General features: G+C 42.3%; 1 protein-coding gene across 8 annotated transcripts in view; it reads left to right on the forward strand.

Moving 5' to 3' along the window:
* fgfr2 (fibroblast growth factor receptor 2) overlaps window positions 1-21,496 on the forward strand; it is a 170,819-nt gene that overhangs the window by 96,767 nt on the left and 52,556 nt on the right. For 6 of the 8 annotated variants that reach the window (XM_055901661.1, XM_055901664.1, XM_055901659.1 and 3 more), the window contains 4 exons: window positions 4,145-4,314; window positions 9,678-9,801; window positions 12,981-13,171; window positions 14,628-14,772. In XM_055901661.1, coding sequence (XP_055757636.1) covers window positions 4,145-4,314; window positions 9,678-9,801; window positions 12,981-13,171; window positions 14,628-14,772 — 630 coding nt within the window. Of the gene's footprint in view, window positions 1-4,144; window positions 4,315-9,677; window positions 9,802-12,980; window positions 13,172-13,617; window positions 13,757-14,627; window positions 14,773-21,496 lie in introns of all 8 variants that reach the window. The other 2 variants (XM_055901666.1, XM_055901665.1) reach the window with 1 other exon arrangement.

Consider the following 21,496-nt stretch of genomic DNA (forward strand, 5'->3'; position numbering starts at 1 on the left):
ACCATAATCCCATCTCATAACGTTACTACCGTGCTTGTATCTGCAGGTAGCTAACCAAGCCTGTTCAATGTTAGCTAGCTATCATTAGGCAATAACTAGCAATGCAAATGGCACTGAGATACGAATAATATTACTACACAGATCATACATGTAACGTTAGCTAGCGAGCCAGCCAGCTAACGTTATCTAGCTAGCTAACAGAACACTTGAAATGAAAACGACTTTCTGACAAAATTAGAAACGAGTAATATCTGAAATGGATGGACACATCTCTCTCTCTCTGTCACAGATGCCATGGTTGCCCTTTGTTTGAAGATGTAATCCGGAGACAGGTGTTTTATCAACAACAATCTGTGTGTTCTCTTTTCGACTCTCTCTGCATATTTGCAATCAAACGGCCGGAATTTTCTTTATCTCCTTAGCTATCATACTCTAATTCCACTGATTTTAAAAACTAGATTATATATTCTTAATTCCATTCCTTTACTTAGATTTGTGTGTATTGGGTATATGTTGTGAAATTGTTAGATATTACTGCACTGTCGGAGCTAGAAACACAAGCATTTCGCTACACCTGCAATAACATCTGCTAAACACGTGTATGTGACCAATCAAATGATTTGATTTGATCAGCTGGTGAGCTGCGGGGGAGCAAGTGATGAGTGTGGGCAGACAAGCTCCGCTCCGGCTCCGCTTCCGATTTATACACATTGCGCAGCCTACTTTCTTGCTTCACCTTAGCTAACCATCAGCTTTCTAGTCAGCTACCCTTTGCCTGGTTAAGAAACACAAGCTGCTTTATGAAATAAAAAACAATAGCAGCATTGAGATGAATAGTAAAACAACAGTCAAGCTATTTCTCTCCAATGAGTAGTCTATAGAAAAGTATGTCTTTGAATTTGTAGTCTTGCTCAACCCTCCTACTTTTCCTCAGAGAAAACAGCTTGATTCTAGCCCTTAGGCTAAAAAGATGACCAATAATACCAGCGCTATGTTTTTTTCTGTCTATCGTGCATTGGCGGGCCGCATTTTACGTTCATAAAGCATATCGCGGGCCGTTCTAAAACTAGGCTACTTGCGGACCGGACCGCTAACCATTTGTTTAGGCTACACCTTGTTCAGTCATGCTATCTCATTAAACTAGCTATAGCTAACAACCGGGGGTGCGTTCAGCAGGTGGCAATGTTTTGAATTGTTCAGATATGCAAATAACTGCCAATCTCCCGGTAATTACCCGTTAATTAACAAACACATGTAGCTTCTCCTGGCTTCCATGCGTAGCCTACAAGCCACTGATGCAGACCTTTGGGACATCTACATTTTAAAAAGTCTAATAAATCCATGTAATACAGCATGTAGTCATTTTCAGAAGAACAGAATAGCATGCTCTGAGTTGTCATTATGTTAGGCCCTGATCTGGCTATGCCTTATGGCTGTGGGATACACTAGTTCATTTAGCAGACAAGATTTGATTAGAATTAAATGCCATTATTTTATATTATGAAGAATACAATTGAACATAGCTGAATAAAATAGAAAGGATATTTTCTCCAAACAATTTTGGGGGGGGGGGGGGGGTTCGCACATACAGTAATTCTGTGTTGATAGGTTAACAAAGAAACAGGTACTCCTATATGCTTAATTTAGAGTTATTAATGTAACTTTAGCTGTGATACAAACTCTGGGCTATATGTTTAGATTTTTTCATACTTTTATTATCCACATTTTTGTAAAAAACAAATTCTCCCCAATTGGTAGTTATAGTCTTGTCCCGTCACTGCAACTCCCGTACGGCCTCAGGAGAGGGGAATGTCGAGCGCCAGGCGTCCGGCGAAACACGCCCTGCCAAGTCGCACTGCTTCTTGACACACAGCTCGCTTAACCCAGGAAGCCAGCCGCACCAATATGTCGAAGGAAACATCGTACAACTGAATATGCCCGGACTGCCACAAGGAGTCGCTACAGCGCGATGGGACAAGGACATCCCGGCCGGCCAAACCCTCCCTTAACCCGGACAACGCTGGGCCAATTGTGCGCTGCCTCATGGGTCTCCCTGTCTCCCTGTCTCCCTCTCTCTCTCTCTCTCTCTGTCTCTGTCTCTGTCTCTGTCTCTCTCTGTCTCTGTGCACTTGTGTGTAAAATATAAAACTCAAATATCACATTTACATAAGTATTCAGACCCTTTATTCAATACTTTGTTGAAGTACCTTTGGCAGCGATTACAGCCTCGAGTCTTCTTGGGTTTGAAGCTAGAAGCTTGGCACACCTGTATATAGGGATTTTCTTTCATTCTTCTCTGCAAATCGTCTCAAGCTCTGTCAGGTTGAATGAGGAGCGTCGCTGTACAGCTATTTTCAGGTCTCTCCAGAGATGTTCGATCGGGTTCAAGTCCGGGCTCTGGCTGGGCCACTCAAGGATATTCAGAGACTTGTCCCGAAGCCACTCCTGCGTTGTCTTGGCTGTGTGCTGAGGGTCGTTGTTCTTTTGGAAGATGAACCTTCACCCTAGTCTGAGGTCTTGAGCGCTCTGGAGCAGGTTTTCATTAAGGATCTCTCTGTGCTTTGCTCTGTTCATCTTTCCCTCGATCCTGACTTTTCTCCCAGGCCCAGCCGCTGAAAAACATCCCCACAGCATGATGCTGCCACCACCATGCTTCACCTTAGGGATGTTGCCAGGTATCCTCCAGGTGTAACGCTTGCAATTCAGGCCAAATAATTCAATATTGGTTTCATCAGAGCAGAGAATCTTGTTTTTGTCTTTAGGTGCCTTTTGGCAAACTCCAAGCGGGCTGTCATGTGCCTTTTACTGAGGAGTGGCTTCTGTCTGGCCACTACAATAAAGGTCTGATTGGTGGAGTGCTGCAGAGATTGTTGTCCTTCTGAAAGGTTCTTCCTTCCTCCACAGAGGAACTCTGGATCTCTGCTAGAGTGACGATTGGGTTCTTAGTCAACTCTCTGACCAAAGCCCTTCTCCTCCGATTGCTCAGTTTGGCCGGGCGGTTCCAAACTTCTTCCATTTAAGAATGATGGAGGCCAATGTGTTCTTGGGGACCTTCAATGCTGCAGACATTTTTTGGTACCCTTCCCCAGATCTGTGGCTCGACACAATCCTGTCTCTGAGCTCTGCGGACAATTCCTTGGACCTCATGGCTTGGTTTTTGCTCTGACATGCACTGTCAACTGTCAGACCTTATATAGACAGGTGTGTGCCTTTCCAATATTTCAGTATTTTATTTTTAATAAACTTGCAAAAATGTCTAAAAACCTGTTTTTGCTTCATCATTATTGGGTATTGTGTGTAGTTTGATGAGGAAATAAAAATTTTTTTTTAATCAATTTTAGAATATGGCTGTAATGTAACAAAATGTGGAAAAAGTGAAGGGGTCTGAATAATTTCCAAATGCACTGTATTTACCCCAAAAATAAATAGGGGATTGGAAACGATGCAGACATTTACATTGATGTAGCCACCATCTATCTGCAATATTAAAGCTGATCCTGTAACACACTAAAGATACCAAATTTGTTTGAGTTTTAAGTGTTTGTTCAGTGTGAATTATGCCATGTCCCAAATGGAGCCCTATTCTCTATTTAGTGCAATTTATAGGGAATAGGGTGCCATTTCGGCTATAGCCTGTGAATTAATGACTGAGTTGTATTATCCAGACAGCCCTGTGTTGTGAAGGGGGCCAGGTATGTGTGAACAGCAGTTAAGGGTTTGCCCCATCGGTCATGCCTTCCTGTCAACCCCCCCACCTCCACTGTCTGGGGCCTCACTCAATCTCACTATCGCACTACTAGGCTAATGCTAATGCTAGCTGTAGTAGTGCATTTTGTCCAGGCTTTAGACTGAAAAGGTTACTCAATGGAGCTCTGCTGCTTTGCCATATTTCTCATACAGTTTTTCTGTTGAGAGTAGAGATAAAATGAGCAGAGTAACTCTCACAAATACCAGTAAAGTTTTATTTTACAATCTGGTTTAAGCTGATATTTACATGGTAATAACTAATTCACTATGTGGTAACAATGTATACTTTCTGGTACTTACCAAATATAATATGTTACATGTTCCTGTTTTGCTATAATTCTGTTATTGGGTTTAGAATGGACAGAATGTGACTTGATTGGTTGTGTCTTTTCTTTAGGGGCGCCCTATTGGACGATGTTGGAGAAGATGGAGAAGAGGCTGCACGCGGTGCCTGCTGCCAACACAGTCAAGTTCCGCTGTGCTGCCGGGGGCAACCCACGCCCTAAGATGCGCTGGCTGAAGAATAGCCGACCATTCCGACAGGAGGACCGCATGGGCGGGTATAAGGTACGCGAGAACCCTGCGCTGCAGCATGCACGGAGTTTCTCACGACTAGTGTCTTGGGATGAGTCTGTGTAGTTAAGTGTTTCAATCGAGTTTACATTTCAATCAATCAATCAAATGTTATTTGTCACATACACGTGTTTAGCAGATGTTATTGCGGGTGTAGCGAAATGCTTGGTGTCTGTTGTTTAGAACGGATTTACTCTTCCAATGCTATTTTCTGAGTCTTGATCTTGATGCAGACTGTTGCCCTTCCAGTTTGGCTCTTAAAATCCGCTAATCACATTTCTCTGTCACCCGACCCCTCTACACCATCACTGGAGACAGAGGAGAGGAGGGCAGGGTTGCTGGTGTGAAATTGCTGGTGTGTGTGCTCTCGATGGGACATTTTACTCTCTCTCTCTCTCCCCCAGCTTTAAATGTCTCTCAACTCGCCCAATTAGAAAACCCAAACATACAGTAAAACTTTAGGTCACATAGACAGTCAACAAGTAGAAAGTGACAATATATTAAGAGAACAACAATTGGTACAATCAGGGTTCACGTTAGAGTTCCAAAATGTGCATTTTCAGTTTTAAACCATTTCCCGTGTTTTATATAAAGTCAACCGTGTTTTTTTTCTTCAATAGAGTGAGCAGGGCAACTATAGTGCAACACATTCGGTAGAAAATAGCTTCATTTTCATCGGATGACAACAGAAGCGCAACGCATGGCCTACATATTTATCATAGGAAGAATGGAGCCAGCTACAGCTCCTAATGTTTTGTTTGAAGTTAATCTAGCATTTTACCGGAGAAAAGTTGGCTACACTGAGAAAAGTACAGGAGAAAAGTAGCTACACATCAGTCAGAGTGCTGTCTGTTGATAGAATGCCCATGAGTTCTCATCCAATTGGAGAAATGCAGCCGAAGCAAAAAATGTCTAATGCCGAACAGAAACTATAATAAGAAGCATTTTAGATCTGCAGAAATAGCCACGGGATGGTTTTTCAATATCGCCAATATTGTTGAAACTATATATTTTATTTATTTAAATAAATTAGCGCCAGCCCGCCACAAGGAGTCGCTAGAGTGCGATGAGCCAAGTAAAGCCCCCTCGGCCAAACCTTCTCCTAACCCGGACTGGGCCAATTGTGCGCAGCCCTATGGGACTCCCTGTCACGGCCGTTTGTGAAAGCCTGGGATCGAACCTTGGTCTGTAGTGACGCCTCAAGCACTGCGATGTATTGTCTTAGACCGCTGCGCCACTCGAGAGGCCCTGTATCTACTTTTTAAGTAAATATCTGCACCTGTCACATTATTTTACATTATGAAGCTTTACCGGTAGTTCCCAGTCACAGTTTGTTTACAAGCACACAACGACGAGAGACATGAGCCTTACCGAATATCCCAGGGTGGCACAAGGTCGGTATGAAGGTATGACAATCTGAAAACCGCCCAAGCATTAAACACACCAAGAGGTGACCTAGGATTCAACTGTAAATGCAAAAGTAGTCCTGAAGGTTTTTTCTCAAGACTTTAGATTTCAATATTTTTCTATTCTATTTCTATTCAGTATTCTATATCTATTTTAGAAATGTCTTTAAAAAAGGCCAGGAAACTTGATTCAATTGCATTTCACGTTTTCTTTTTTTAAATTCCAAATTGACATTTTTTGTTCCAACAGAGGAAGTCTGGAGAGAAAGTTTAATAATTATTTCACTACAGCCTCTGTGGTACTTATAAGATAACAGTTAGTGAGTTGATTTATTTGTCCTGAAAATACCTGAGGCCACATGTAATGGGGAACAGGGAAAGTCAAACTGGGCCCGGTTTCCCGATAGCAATGGAACTTTGGCTCACGTGTGTTTTAACAATGCATCTTTCCTACAACTGCCAAAGACGTAACATGCGTTAACCAAAACACCATGCTAAGTGCGTTGTTGGAGCATGTGTCGATACGGATAGGATCGGAACAAAGTTAGTGGTATTCTTGTATCAGCTTTCTCAATTCATATCTTACCTTAACATTTATAAATATTTCACACTTCTGATGACGAATCAGCTCCTAGAGAGATATTACCAGCTTATTCGAATTCTTACCCCCCAAAAATTGTGCGTGTTAAGCTACACCATTAAATAAATACAGACAGTATCAAAATATAACTACATTTATTGAACATTAAATGTATTTCAAAATGATTAAAATAGGCCTATATCCGAATTTATATTTTAATTCAGTCATCTCGGTTTTCGTTTGAAGTATATTTTTACACGTTGCTTGTTTGTATCAATTGCAAAGACATTGGCAACTATGTATTTGTAATCGACTTTGTTCTGAAGTTGTCAGCGGTCACAGAGAGACGGGTAAACCTATGTTTAGTAGAGATATTCTGTGTATAAAGTGACACGAGAGGGCAAAAAAAGCATCTACCGACACACTTACGTAGCTGCTCTACAAGTGGCCTGAGGCTGGCGTTAGATTACGAGCATTTTCAAGTGCAACGCGTTAATGGCGACGGTTTTGGGAAACAGCTCAGAGATTTAATGATGCCCCTACGAAGGTTCTAACGATAAACTTTGCCTTAAGAGGTTTTTGAGAAACCGGGCCCTAGCCAGTAATGTTTTATTTCCTCTCAGCATTAAATGGATGTTAAGAGCTACATTTCGTCTGAAAAAAACTGAATTCCTCCCATCTGTCATAGTCTTTTTGGGTTGGAGTTCAACATTTGTGTTTGGGTCAGAGAGAACCCTCTGTCACTTTTTTACAAGCTTCACAATAGCCTCAAATATATGAAGATACTTAAGCTGAATAAGATTGGGGAATCATCCAATTCTAATTGCCCTAATGAACTGCATTTGATCAAAATCGAATCAAAAATCACAGTGATAGATTCATTTGCAAGTCATCCAGTGTGTTTGGATGTGATAGGGAAGAACAAAGTAGTTAATGGGTGATCGTTTACCAGAAAACACAGCCATCTCTTCATGGGAATTTCCAGAGAATATGTTGATGTGGCCACAAGCTGGCTAATATGTTTCCCCTTGTCTTTAATTCCGTAGAAAGTCTTTCAAGTAAATAGCGGTGTCACGATACCAGGTTTAGTATCACAATACTTGATACCATCACGATACTTCATATCAAAATGATACCACAACAAAAAAAGAATGCATATTAGCCAAATAATGGCACTTGATCCAGCCATGTATACATTAATGAATCAATTATACAATCAATTTTACTTTGTTTTTATCAGCTACAAAACATCATCATGGTAATCACTTATTTGAATGGTAAATCTCTTGATAAACGGGGTAAAACAAGATGTATCCTATGTCTATTTACATGCGCTCTCTGTAGCCAGTGTAAGACCTTTAAACAGGTTAACATTCACAAGGGCCACAGGGCTTGATTAATAACCAGGCCTCGTACTCAGAGCATGCAGTTGGCAAGTGTCTTCACTGACATTTTCAACCTCTCCCTGACCCAGTCTGTAATACCGACGTGTTTCAAGCAGACCTCCATAGTCCCTGTGCCCAAGAACACCAAGGTAACCAGTCTAAATGACTCTTGCCCCGTAGCACTCACATCTGTAGCCATGCTTTGAAAGGCTGGTCATGGCTCACATCAACACCATCATCCCATTCTACAGCTGCACCATTGAGAGCCCCTTGACTGGCTGCATCACCGCTTGGTATGGCAACTGCTTGGCATCCTATCCTGATTGCCTAGTCACTTTTACCCCCTACGTACATGTACTGTGCATATTACCTCAGGTTCCTTGTGTCCCTGACTCGGTACTGGTACTCCTTGTATATAGCCTCATTATTGTTATTTTATTGTGTTACTATTTCCTTTTATTTATTTATATTTGCTCTTTTTTTGGTGGTGTGGGGGGGGGGGGGGGGGTTCGTAAGTAAACATTTCACAGTAAAGTTTGTTGTATTCGGCGCATGTGACAAATACAATTTTATGTGATTTGTTTCAAAGCTAGCAAAGAAAGTTAGCCTACAATTATAGCTGGAAGCTACCGGTATTGTCTTGCATTGTAAAAGTGTTCTCGCAGTTCAAAACATTTCTACGTGCCGTGTTACATTATTGAAGTTTGTTAACTTCTGCACAGCATCAGTGGGGAGCTAACAATGCAGTTCAGACAGCTCTAGCAATGAACGAGTACGTGGAGCAGGCACTTTGCCCTTCACACTAGAAAGGGGCTGTGCTAATAGACAGACTTGATCCTCTCAATCACGTGAAAGTACACGACAGAAGTACCGAATGTAACCAAAATGATTGTACATTCTCGAGGGGGGTGGGGGGGGGTGGAGTACCACTTGTTAATACAGTATTCAGCAGAACTCCCTGTCCCCACTACATAGTGTCTTCAGTGACACTTCAGTAAACACACATACACATCGCGCTTGACTGGCCCCTGCTACAATAGAGGACCATGGTCAGTGAACAGGGCTGAGATCCTTGCTTGTCTGTGTGTGGTCACCAGTGTAGGCCACAGCCACAATGACCAAATGACCACATGTGGGCTTATACAGTACCGGTTGATTGTTAACGGAGAAAACAAGTGCCTTAATATACAAAACGAAATGTACAGTGCCGTCTACGTAAAAAGTCAAATATTTGGGATCTTTCGTGTTTTCTAAGGCAGCGGTTCCCAAACTGTGGGGCACAAGGGGGGGGGGAGACTCAGTCGGAAAAAAATTGTAATAGTAGAATTTTGAAATTGGGTAGTGCATCGGCTGTTTTTCTCGTCAGTCATTGCAGACCTTAGAGAGCTATTTATAACTTGTCAGAATTGTCCATATCAACTAGCCCATGTCAGCTAAAGTTTTTTAGCTAGGTTTTTTAGCCCATTGAGTTTGTTGTAATGTTTGTCACTCAGATATCACGTGAACACACATAAGACGTGGCAAAATGCATAGAATTGTAGGAAATAAGCTTTAGACCGGCTAAATGTCCTCTCCGCCAACAAGAGGGGTGTGAACAGTTTGTGTCATCGACAGTGCCTGTGCCCATAGAAATAGACGAGGCGAGTACGGGGGCCGCGAGTCAAAATGACGGGAGGGGGGGGCACAGAGTAAAACATTTGGGAACCACTGTTCTAAGGAGTAGAAGGGTAAGTGGGAGCTTTAGGAGCATTCCACTCCACAGTCCCAGCAAAACGGTGCACTTCCTTGGGAAGGTGTAGAAGCTCACCGTTGGACCAGTCTGTCACCACCCGTAATATTGTTTTTCACCATGACGCACCAGTGAGAGCAGACCTGACCGCCCGTCACTCACCGTGCCTCCTCACTCACTCTCAATCTTTATATAGCACTCTGCAATTGTCTATGTTCGTCTGCATCCTTCCATCCATGCATTGTTTTCCCTCTCAGGTGCGTCACCAGCACTGGACCCTGATTATGGAGAGTGTGGTGCCGTCAGACAAGGGCAACTACACTTGCCTGGTGGAGAACGCATACGGCGCCATCAATCACACCTACACCCTGGATGTAGTGGGTGAGTACTGTACTGGGCTTGCCTGGGATGGAGGGAGGGATGAGGGGATGGAGGGATTGGGGGTTAATAATCATATCTGCAAGACACCCGTGGGGAGTTGGGGTCAGAGCCAGGGTCAGCTATTTACCAGTGTCCCTGGAGCATTTGGGGCACACTGACATATTTTTCATCCTGTTGGCTCTGGGATTCGAACCTTTTGGTTACTGGCCTAATGCGCTAACCTCAAGACTACCTGCCACCCCTACCTAAACGTTATCTGTTTGGGCCAGCATTAGGGGTTCTGATGGGGGGGGTTAATGCTGCCTAGGTGTGCCAGGTCTGTTTCTAAGGGCAGTATTGATGCATGTACTGTATGTAGGCAGGGCCCTGGTCATTTCTCTTTGGTCACAATAGCCTGATTCACACCAAACCAAGTCGAACTAAACTGGGATTTCCTGGTTACGTATCAACCACATTTACTGGAACTTTGCCAGAAAGGACAATGTGAAAAGAAAATATCCAATCCAAGACAGTACGGTTTGGGGTTGGCCCTACAGTGTGAATCAGGCAACTGTCAAAAGGACCAGGGATGTGACCGTCAGAGGAGCTGGAGAGGGACAGTGGGAGTGGCATGCTGCTGTGCTTCTCTCTGGGGGCAAACAGAACCAATGGGTTATCAGTATTACAAGGGGGCACAGCAAGTTCAAACCCAACTCACTCAACCCCTTTGCGCTGACCTTTGGAGCAAGCAAGAGAGAGTGTGTGTGTCATAGTCACCATGCTATCCATGCATTTATGGAGAGACCTACACCTGACACATACTATACATGCAAACAAGTGTATATTTCACAGAAGCACTAGAGCCACAGTCTGGTCCGAGAGCAGACTGGCTATAATTCAAAAGTAGCAGCTCTAAGCAGTTTTGTGAGCATAAGCTGTGGCACAACTAGATGCATTGTAGATTTATGTGTGTTTGTGCATTTGAATGTGTGAAGATTAACTTATTTTAATTATTAGTAGAAATAATTATTATGATTTACTGACTGATGTTTGACGGTTTTTAACCTTTTACTGCAGTGGGCTGAATCGGGGTCACACAGAGTGTTTCTTGGTAGTCTTAAACAAATCTATTTTGTGACAAAAGTATACACCTCACACATATGGCTATAGTCTTAAGAAAAAGACGCCTGTACCATGTCAGATATAGAGTTGAAATGTATTGAATTTAGACTTTGCATCCCAATAATACACTTTATATACATCACAGAAGACTGAAATATAACAAAACCGTTTGACATAAAAACACTGGATTTTCGGTGGTTTAAAAGTAAGAATGTTTATGAAATTATGAAAAATGTTAATAACGTTCCACCCATGAGGCCCCTAGAGGGCGATTTGGTCATTTGACTGCAGGAAAATCAAATAAATATTATTTTGTGTTCTCTTGACTAGCTGTAGACAAATATATTGTATTGGATAGCTTGCTAGTTATCATGCTCCTGAGTTGTTTGTGTGTAAAGGGAGAAGTGGGCACAGAGAGGGAGTAAGGTGTTTGCATCTGTTTGTGGTGTAGGGTACCTAATTCTCTCCATGTTAATATGTGTGTGTGTGTGTGTGTGTGTGTGTGTGTGTGTGTGTGTGTGTGTGTGTGTGTGTGTGTGTGTGTGTGTGTGTGTGTGTGTGTGTGTGTGTGTGTGTGTGTGTGTGTGTGTGTGTGTGTGTGTGTGTGTGAGAGAGACAGAGAGAGAGAGTGATTGAGAGACAGAGAGAGGTGTGCATGTGAGCGAGAGGGGTGGAAGGAGGAGGGGCGGGGAAAATAAGCACGCTGAGCCAAAGGAATGCATAGGGAGGAGGGGAAAAGAGATAGAGACAAGGGAGGGGTGGGAATCCTCTGATCTGACAGAGAGAGAGAGAGTAGCACTTTGGCCTACTGGCTGACAGACAGAGAGCACAGAGGCAGAGGACTATTGGCAAACCTCTGACTGACAGACAGACAGGCATGGAAGTAGCCACTGGGCACAGACGTCAATTCAATATCTATTCCACGTTGGTTCAATGTCATTTCATTGAAATGACGTGGAAACAACGTGGATTCAACCAGTGTGTGCCCAGTGGGTATTCTCTCGACCTTCCTTTTTTTTATTCAACCTCTTCACCCCTCTCGCTTTCTCTTTTCAGTCTCCATCTGTTAAGCTCCATTTATTCCCTCTTGTTATTCTCCCACCCCTTCCCCCTCCTCTCCTTTCTCTGTCACCTCTCCCCACCTAAAAGCCCTCCTTCTTTAACCCATCCAGTGCCTGGGGGTTGTTGTGAAGGGGAGGCAGTGGTAGGGTAGTGTGTGAAAGGGGGCATTGTTCGGCAGGTCTTGCTCTGTTTGGATTTGCAGGCCAAATGTTTGCTTGCAAAAGAACGCAGATAGTTTTTAGTGAAGGAAAATGAAGGTGTTTCTCCAAGACTGGTGCATATTTGAGTCGGAGCGTGGCTATATATTTTAACCCTTACCAGGCCACAGTTTCTGCTAATGTTTACTTACAGTACTTCAAAAATAGTTGCCAAAGTTGCCAACATTTTGCAATAAAAGGCATTTTGAAATAGCATCGGCTCAGAAAGTGACTGAAGTGAGTTTTTAGATTCAACTCCTACTACAGCTGTGTTTAGTCCTTATCAGTAGAGATAACTCCTCTTTGTGTTGTGTGAATAATCTAAGTGGTGTGGTGATAAGAGATGGGCACTTCTCTTGTCTTGACTCTGCTTGTCTCCCGGATGTGGAATATTCACACGTGTCCACTGTTACCCTAAACGTCCAGACCAGGCCCCCTTCACAGCCTCAAAACTTAAAAAACACAAGCATCTAGAAGAGTTCTTTTTAAACACAAGACTAAAAAACACAAGAGTAAGAACAGTTCTTTTTACCATACTGTCCCCAGCATTTGCATCAGACTTTTGGCTAGTATTCTGTGCTTGTTTTCAGTTCCTTACACATAAAGTGTCTGTGTCTTAATGCTTAGTCTCAAGGTACCCGGTGGTGATCGAGCTTAGTTGATCAATTGACTGTCATTGACATTAGTAATACAAACCTGTCTATTCCTTAAGGGTGTACAGAGCAAGGTTGGAGTTTGAAATGGCCATGGTGAAGTCTCAATGCACAAACTAACATAACTCATCATATCACATCTTCCCCTTTTCTCTCTCCATCTTAGAACGGTCCCCCCATCGGCCCATTCTCCAAGCAGGGCTGCCAGCCAACACCAGTGTGCAAGTGGGGGAAGACGCACGCTTCGTGTGTAAGGTGTACAGCGACGCTCAGCCCCACATCCAGTGGCTGCAGCACATCCAGAAGAATGGTAGTCGCACTGGCCCAGACGGACACTCCTACGTCCGCGTCCTAAAGGTACTTTCCAGCCCTCCATGGCCACTCATTGGCTGTTCTGACCTGAGCGGTGAAAATTATTGGCTCCTCCTTCCTGTGACATATTCCTTTAAATATTTTTTTTCTTCAAAGTGTAGGCTGATAATTGTTATGTTTTCAGCTGACCTTTTTGCCATTCGTAAAATCTTTTTGTTAGTGTCCAATTTGTCTTCCTATAAGAGAGTGAAACTGAAAGAAAACTACGTTTTCCCCCTCTACGAAGAATAAAAAATACTAATTTTCCCTCTATACTACTGGAGCACTCTAGCTGTGTTCCTGTCTGGGTGGCGGCTCCTTTACTCTCCTCTCCCTGCACTTAGATTGCAGATGTGACAGTTAACAGGCTTTTCTGTGTTTTGTCCCCTTGCTGCCGTGTGTGTGTGTGTGCACATGCGTGTTCTTGTATGTGTGTGGCTCACACACTCCAGCGCTCGGGCATCAATAGCTCGGACGTGGAGGTGCTCACGCTCACCAACGTGACCGAGGAGGATGCCGGAGAGTATACCTGTAAAGTCTCCAATTATATAGGGGCGGTCAACCAGTCGGGCTGGCTGACCGTCATCCCAGGTAACCACTGACGCCTGACCCTTGACCTCTGTTGACACCCTCCTTTATTGTCTCTGACCTGGTTCAGTGTGGTTTGGTGGTGTGCTGGTCTTGGTTCCTGCTGGGTTGTGGACTGACCTACTCTCTCCCAGTGTTCTACTGTTTTACTCCCAGCTACTCTACTGTACTGTGTCTGACTGTGACTGTACAGCCATGGAAATGCCCACTGGACCTGCACACCCATGCACTAACCTGCCATGTCCATCACGTGCCTCATCTCTCTCGCTCTCTCAGTTGAAAGGTGTGATGTGTCAGTGTACAGGCTAGTGTTGGGTGCTGCAGTTGGGTGATCTCCATATCTTCTCCTTCTGTGGTTGTGTGCACCATGCATACACAGGCCTGGTGTGGACTTACTATTGGGCTCTGGTGTTGTGGGTGAAGGGATTTTCTTTACAGTGTTTTTGTGTATTGTGTTTCCTATTTTTCCCTGTGGTACGAGGTGCTCTTCCTGTTTGTTTTGAAAGCTCCTCCCATCTATCTCTATATATGGGTCACCAGTTCTCCTACCAGTGATGGACGCCATCCAGCTTCTCCTCTCTCCTGGTGTTGTGGATTTAATTGTTACATCTGCTTCCTCCTGCTCTCTTCTTCCCTCCCCTCTATTCTTACTCCGACTCCTTTCCCTTTATCTTACTTTCTTCCATTTCAACTCCCCCTATCCTCAAATATCCATCCTCTCCTCGAATCCTTCATCTTCCCTTCTTTTCCTGCATCCTCCCTCCCTTTGTCTTCCTCCTCCTTCTTCCACCCCTCCTGTCCCATTCTCCACCCCCCCCCCCCTTCCTTTCCTCCTTTTCATCGTCCTCCACCCTGCCTCCTCTCCCTCTCCCAGACCGCAGGTGTTAACACCACGGACAAGGAGATTGAAGTCCTCTACCTCCCCAATGTCACTTACGAGGATGCTGGGGAGTATACGTGCTTGGCGGGCAATTCTATTGGGATCTCCTATCACACTGCTTGGTTGACGGTGCTTCCAGGTATATACACTCAACTATACTGCGCTCCCTTTCCCCCTTTTCTCTATCAATGTTGTCCACTAATGGTTCAATGTTCAGTCAATAAAGTTATTTCGATCATTTCTATGGGAAGAAGAACAGAGAAGTGAAAAGTCGCTCTGGAGTGAAAACAACCTAACTTAACGAAATAACAAAATATCATAGGGCTCCCGAGTGGCGTAGCGGTCTAAGGCACTGCATCACAGTGCTAGCTGTGCCACTAAAGATCCTGCGCTCTAGTGACTCCTGTGGCTTCCCGGGCACATACACGCTGACACGGTCGCCAGTGTACGGTGTTTCCTCCAACGTATTGGTAAGGCTAGCTTCCGGGTTAAGCGGGCATTGTGTCAAGATGCAGTGCGGCTTGGCTGGGTCGTGTTTCAGGGGACGCAGGGCTCTCGACTTTCGTCTCTCCTGAGCCCGTACGGGAGTTGTAGCGATGGGACAAGACTGTAACTACCAATTGGATACCACGAAATTGGGGAGAAAAACAGGTAAAATAAAAATGTAAATATCAGATTACTATGATGAACTTACAGTCAACAACTCAACATCTAAACTCAGTGTAATAGACCCCTTTCTGTGTTTAACATTGCCGCACAGAGGGCGATGCGCGCAAGTTGTTGGCAGAACAACGGGGAGTTCTTATTTACATGTTGCTTATGAGTACATTTCACACTACGTTTTGATTATAATTGGATTTTAAGGCTCGTATGAATGTCCTGCATAATATAATGTTTATGTCATCATCGCAAATCAACTGCATTATACTCATTGGCTAGCTTTTGCTACAGCCTATGTCAATGAGCATTAGCATGCTAGCTAACAACTGCTGTATCCAAAATAGTTATTTGGCAAAGAGCACAACCAAATATAATCTTAGCAACTGTTCAAGCAAGAATCAAAACAACATTGTAAGTGTATGAGAACCTCAAAGTTATTTTGTTTAGAAGTAATACAAAGTGTAAATCTAGGTTATGTTTAATGGGCGCAGATGGTGATGGTGATGGCTTTCTTACTGCTGCCAAGAGTCGCACGCATCTGTACGTGACATCAGTGTGTCGTGTACTGGAAAAGGGTCTATACTAGAGCAGGAATATGTATTCCATATATTCTGTTATCTTGATTGGCGACGTTTTGAAAGCTAGGGGCCTAATAAAGGCTTATTATAACTCCAGAGCGGCTCCAGAGTCGGCTCCAGAGTCGACTTCCCCGAATGGCTCAAGTACAGTGCATTCGAGAAAGTATTCAGACCCCTTGACTTTTTCCAGATACTTTTTTAAACTCACTGGACTACAACCAAATTATGATGTGTACTACTATATTACGTATTGGATCACTAAAAAATGTAACTTTTACATTACTGTGTAGGTTACCAATAAAATGGTCTGACGGTGAAGTGGATATACTCTGTGTTCACATCCCAAACTAAATAAATGATCTCGCTACAATACATTTGAATAGAAAGTTGTCAAAAATAGATAAGATATGTATATTTGTGGAAAAATCACCCTGATTTAACTCTTTAGTCATATCTCAGTTTACTAATTTGCGTATGGCATTGCCTACACCTAGCGACTTATTTTTAAAATTATATGAGCAAAAATATTCAATTTTATTTGGAACGGCAAGTCAAACAAAATTAAACTGGCTTATTTATATGAATATGAATTCGGAGGGCAGAAATAATTTAATATAAAATCATTAGGCCTCTCACTAAAGGCTTCAGTCACACAAAAGTTATACTTAAATCTGAACTGGTTCTCTCGCAGATTAGTAAGAATGTCTCACCCCATGTTCAAGAATGTCATTTTTCCCTTTATTCAGATTACAAGATAAAGGCCATAATGTATTATTCCAGCCCAGGTGCAATTTAGATTTTTGCCACTAGATGGCCGCAGTGTATGTGTAAAGTTTTACACTGATCAAATGAACCATTGCATTTCTGTTCAAAATTTTGTATGAAGACTGCCCAAATGTGCCTAATTTGTTTATTAATAACTTTTCATGTTCAAAGCTGTGCCCTCTACTCAAACAACAGCGTGGTATTATTTCACTGTAATAGCTACTGTAAATTGGACAGTGCAGTTAGATTAACAAGAATTTAAGCTTTCTGCCAATATCAGAAATGTCTATGTCCTGGAAAATGTTTTTGTTACTAACAACCTCATGCTAATCGCATTAGCCTATGTTAGCTCAACGTCCCGCAGGGGACCCACTGATCCTGAAGAAGTTTTAACTAATTATGACAAATGTTAAGAAAATGTTGAGCAAAGTAATAAAGTGATGGCTTTTCAAACAAGTTACTTTACACGTTATGTTGGCTACGCTATCCTTACGAACTGCATAGCATATCATTTCAGCAGTATGTACTGGTATTAGCTAGCTACCTAACGTTAGTTGGTTACTATTTCATCGAACTTGCCAGTATATGAACTAGATGCTATCTAACTAACTACCCAATGTTTATTGACTTGATTATTCAACTCATTCCTAGTTGTGTGCGTTCTCAATTGACATTGTTAATTCAGGTGCGTTCGTAAATTCCTTCTGGCTATCTACTCGGATTCCAGAGCACTCGTCTGAGTGTGCCAGAGCGCAGAATAACTGAATCATTTGCTAATGCTCTTCATCCGTTGAATATGGCCGGTGTCAGTAAAAGTCGGCAAATAAAGCGTAATTCAATTGTTGCCAGTTAGTTACAGTCACCAACGCTCTGGATAACACGAAAAGAGCTTAACAAGCTCTGCTAGTGCGAGTGAGGTGTTCTCTCATTTGTGTCCGGAAGTAGCTAGCCAATGTTTGCCAGTTAGCTTGGGTGCTTGACTGGCGTCCAGTGCGTGCTCTGAAAGCTCCGATAGTGAAATGCTCTGAACTTACTAACGCCCAGAGCGCACTCTGAGCACACTCTGGCACTCCAGATTGAATTTACCAACACATCCGAAGTCGTAAAATGTCTAGCTAGTAATATGTTATGCTAACAAGATAGTAAGAGGTTGAATAGCAACAGCATCAAATTCCGGTAGACAAGCGCACACTCATTAAGTATGTAGTATACAGAATGTTAGTATGGGTATTCAAACACAGTTATAGTCAGTCGAGCAATAATATAATAATACTCTTAGCAAACCATTTTGTCTTTAATTTACAGTCAGTAGAATATATGATAATTGAAAGGTTCAGAACTTTTGTGAAACATCACAACAGAGTTAAAAAATATATGGAAAATATAAATCAAAACTGGATGGTGTTTAGAGATATAAGGGGGGTTGATTGGAGCTGAAGGATGGGACAAAATCAAACAAAAGATAACTACTGTAAAATGTATATAGTATGTATAAGGTGGAAGTAGAACCCTAAGTGTTGTTGTTCATTAGTTTATTCCAATTAGGGGAGGGATGGTAGGGTTAGGGGAAAATAATAAAGGAAAATATATTTAAAAAATATATATAATTTATTTATACAGTGCATTCGGAAAGTATTCACACCCCTCTTTTCACATTTTGTTACATTACAGCAATTCTAAAATGTATCACATATTTTTTTCCCTCATCAATCTACACACAATGCCCCATAATGACAAAGAGAAAACAGGTTTTTAGAAGTTTCAGCAAATATATAAAAAATTAAAAACAGAAATACCTTATTTACATAAGTATTCAGACCCTTTGCTATGAGACTCGAAATTGAACTCCGGTACATCCTGTTTCCATTGATCATCCTTGAGATGTATCTTAAACTTAATTGGAGTCCACCTGTGGTAAATTCAATTGATTGGACATAATTTGAAAAGGCACACACCTGTCTATATAATGTCCCACAGTTGACAATGCATGTCTGAACAAAAACTAAGCCATGAGGTCGAAAGAATTGTGGAAAAAGTGTGGGACAATTCAAGGGGTCTGAATACTTTACGAATGCACTGTATCTCCTTACTCATGGGGTTTTGTCTCTCTCCACTTCCTCCCTCGTTTCTTTCTCTTTTTCACATCGTATCTCTTTCTCTCTCCTGGTTCTCGGGGAAAGTTGGGACATTTTGGATCGGACTGCATGTTTTTATAAAAGCAGGGTGTCTGTCTGTCTTGATGATATTGTCTGTTGGTGTTAGTGGGTGCCCTGAGATTGGATGCCAATTCCCTCATGGCTTCTTTCCTGGGTCTGATAATTTATTTCCTTTTTATTATTTCTCCTTGAGATAATACAAAAGAAAAAAAAAAGTCACAGCCTCAATACTTATGGCTTGACTTTCTTAATTATCATATTTTTTTCAATGTATTCAATGTATTTGATATAGTGTGTGTGTGTGTCTAAATGTATGTGTGTTTCCCTGTGTCTGCGCGAGTGGGTGTGTGTGTTTTAAATGTCTGTGTGTCTCTTTGTGTCGGCGCGAGTTCGTCTGTGTCTTTGCCACCGTGATTTTCTTTTGTGAACCAGCTTTATTTTGGTGGCCTATGTAACATTCTAATGCCTTGAATCCATCCGAAATACACAGCTAAATTATTGAATACTTAACCGACTTTACCTCCCATATTGGTAAGAGTAATTGTGGTATTGAGTAGAAAGACATGACTTTACAATAAATATTACTGAAAATGTATGGATTCAGTGTGTTGTTAGTCGTTTTGGATATCGTCTAGGCCTATATGATCAGGACTATTTTCTAAGTAAGAACCTTTTTAACATTAAACCTTCTCTTAGTAATGTAGTCAGAAAAACTAGTCTAGTCTACTCTTTCAATTGAATTTATTGTTGCAAAAACCTAAGAAAAAAGTTGTATTCTGAAAAGTGAACATGGATTCCCTGTTGAGAAACAATATAGAATTGCAGGGGATTTTTTTTTAAATACACAACTTTTCAGGGGGAGTAACCCCAGACCCCTCGACAGATTGTGCAGCCCCACTTTTATAAAGTCAAACACCCGTTAATAGACCTATAGGTTTGATTGAAGAAAGGCAGGTGTTAAACATGGGCTTTGCTAAACAGAAAGCAACAGTTGACTATTCCATTGTCGACACTTTAATCAAATCAGTAGTCCTATATAAATATCTTCAATAATGCCAAGTATCATGACATTTGTTTTATAACCTTCAATCTGTTTTCTTTTAGCATATTTTGGACCAGAATGAGGCTCTCTCTCCACTACCTATTGTTCCTGCAGTGATCAAATGTTCGTCATCAAACACCGTCATCAAATGTTTTCAGAATTTATCTGCAGATAATTGCCAAAAAGTAGTAGTAGCCTACCATCATGTAAACTAGGGAGGCAAATAAAAAAAGAGCAATTTGTTCGCGAGCAACCCGTAACCGCTGTTGAAATGAAGTGCGTTATAAAACCAAAACTAGTGGCAACTGAGCTGTCACCAACTCGAGGGAGACGAAATCTTAACTTTGCTGGAGTATTGAAACACATCATCATGAGATATTTGGAATCATTACATGGTGTGTTGTAAATCTTCTTAACCCTCTAAGGTCAATGTCCAAATCGGATTAGCATAATACAAAAATTCCCCCAAAACTCAGTTTAAGCTGAGATGTTTTTTTTGTGCATTGGATGCGTATCAATCCACCGCATCCGCCTATGTCGCACCACCCCATCTGCGAGGAAAGGTGACCGAGCTAGAGTGGAATTTGTCAGACCATGAGACATCCCAAAAATTGGTCTTCTCACAAGATCGTCTGTAGCGTCCGAACGGTTTGGCCTGCAAACTACTATCATCGCTCGCTTTGTGACCGACGGTTGATCACTAGAACATGCGTATAGTTCATTCTAGCGGGAGAAAGATATACGGACTTGACTGACTTGTGACTTTAAACGTTTTAATTGAAAAGAAGCCTAGTTCATTTATGAAGTGGAAAAAGTAGCCGGGTGACAATGTCTGTTGTTGGCTGTTTAGCCGACAGCTGACAGCACATTTTGAAAACACTGCCTTTATGTACTCTCTGAAAATGGCCTTGTTTTGTCTCTAAACAAAGTAAAATGATCACAGGCAGCCGAATAATAATTCCTTTGGGAATAATATCTTTAATTTATTGCTCTAGTTCCACGTAGCTGCTCTGGTGGCGCCTGCATGGCGCTGCCTGCATGGCGCTGCCTGCTGTCAATGTTGCGGCTGTTTGCTGTGATTTTTGGACCAGGGGATACAATGCTGACAGGAGAAAGGTTCCTACATGTTATTATTTCCCCCTGACTGCACATTACAAGGGCCTTGTTTGTAGCTGTGGGTAGATGGCATGCATTATGGAACAGGCTGTGGTCCTATAGTCACTCAGAGACAGACCCACACCCGTTTCTTTCAGACAGGAAGCTCAGGCCATATACAACCACAAAGGGCACCACTCACTTGTTTGCCCTCTGAAGTGTGTCTGTGTGACGTGTGTGTGAAAGAGAGAGGGAGAGAGCAAGAGTAAGCGTGTGTGTGTGAGTGCATGCGTGTGTATTTGAGAGAAAGAGAATGTGTGTCTGCACCCTGCATGTGTGGTTGTCAAGTAGCCCTGAATGTAGGCACATAGTACGCACAGACTACTGCAACTCCAACAGACTGTGTTTGCCCCCTTTGATCTGGTTTACCCGCTCTTCTCATATCAATTGCATTTCCTGTCTGTCCTAGATGGGCAGTAAGTAGATGGTTGTTTGATGAAGAGGAGGAGGAGAGAGAGAGTATTTTTTTTGCGTGTGCGTCTTTGTCATTATTTATGTTTTGTTTGT

This window comes from Salvelinus fontinalis, chromosome 37, assembly GCF_029448725.1.
Source record: "Salvelinus fontinalis isolate EN_2023a chromosome 37, ASM2944872v1, whole genome shotgun sequence".
NCBI lineage: Eukaryota > Metazoa > Chordata > Actinopteri > Salmoniformes > Salmonidae > Salvelinus > Salvelinus fontinalis.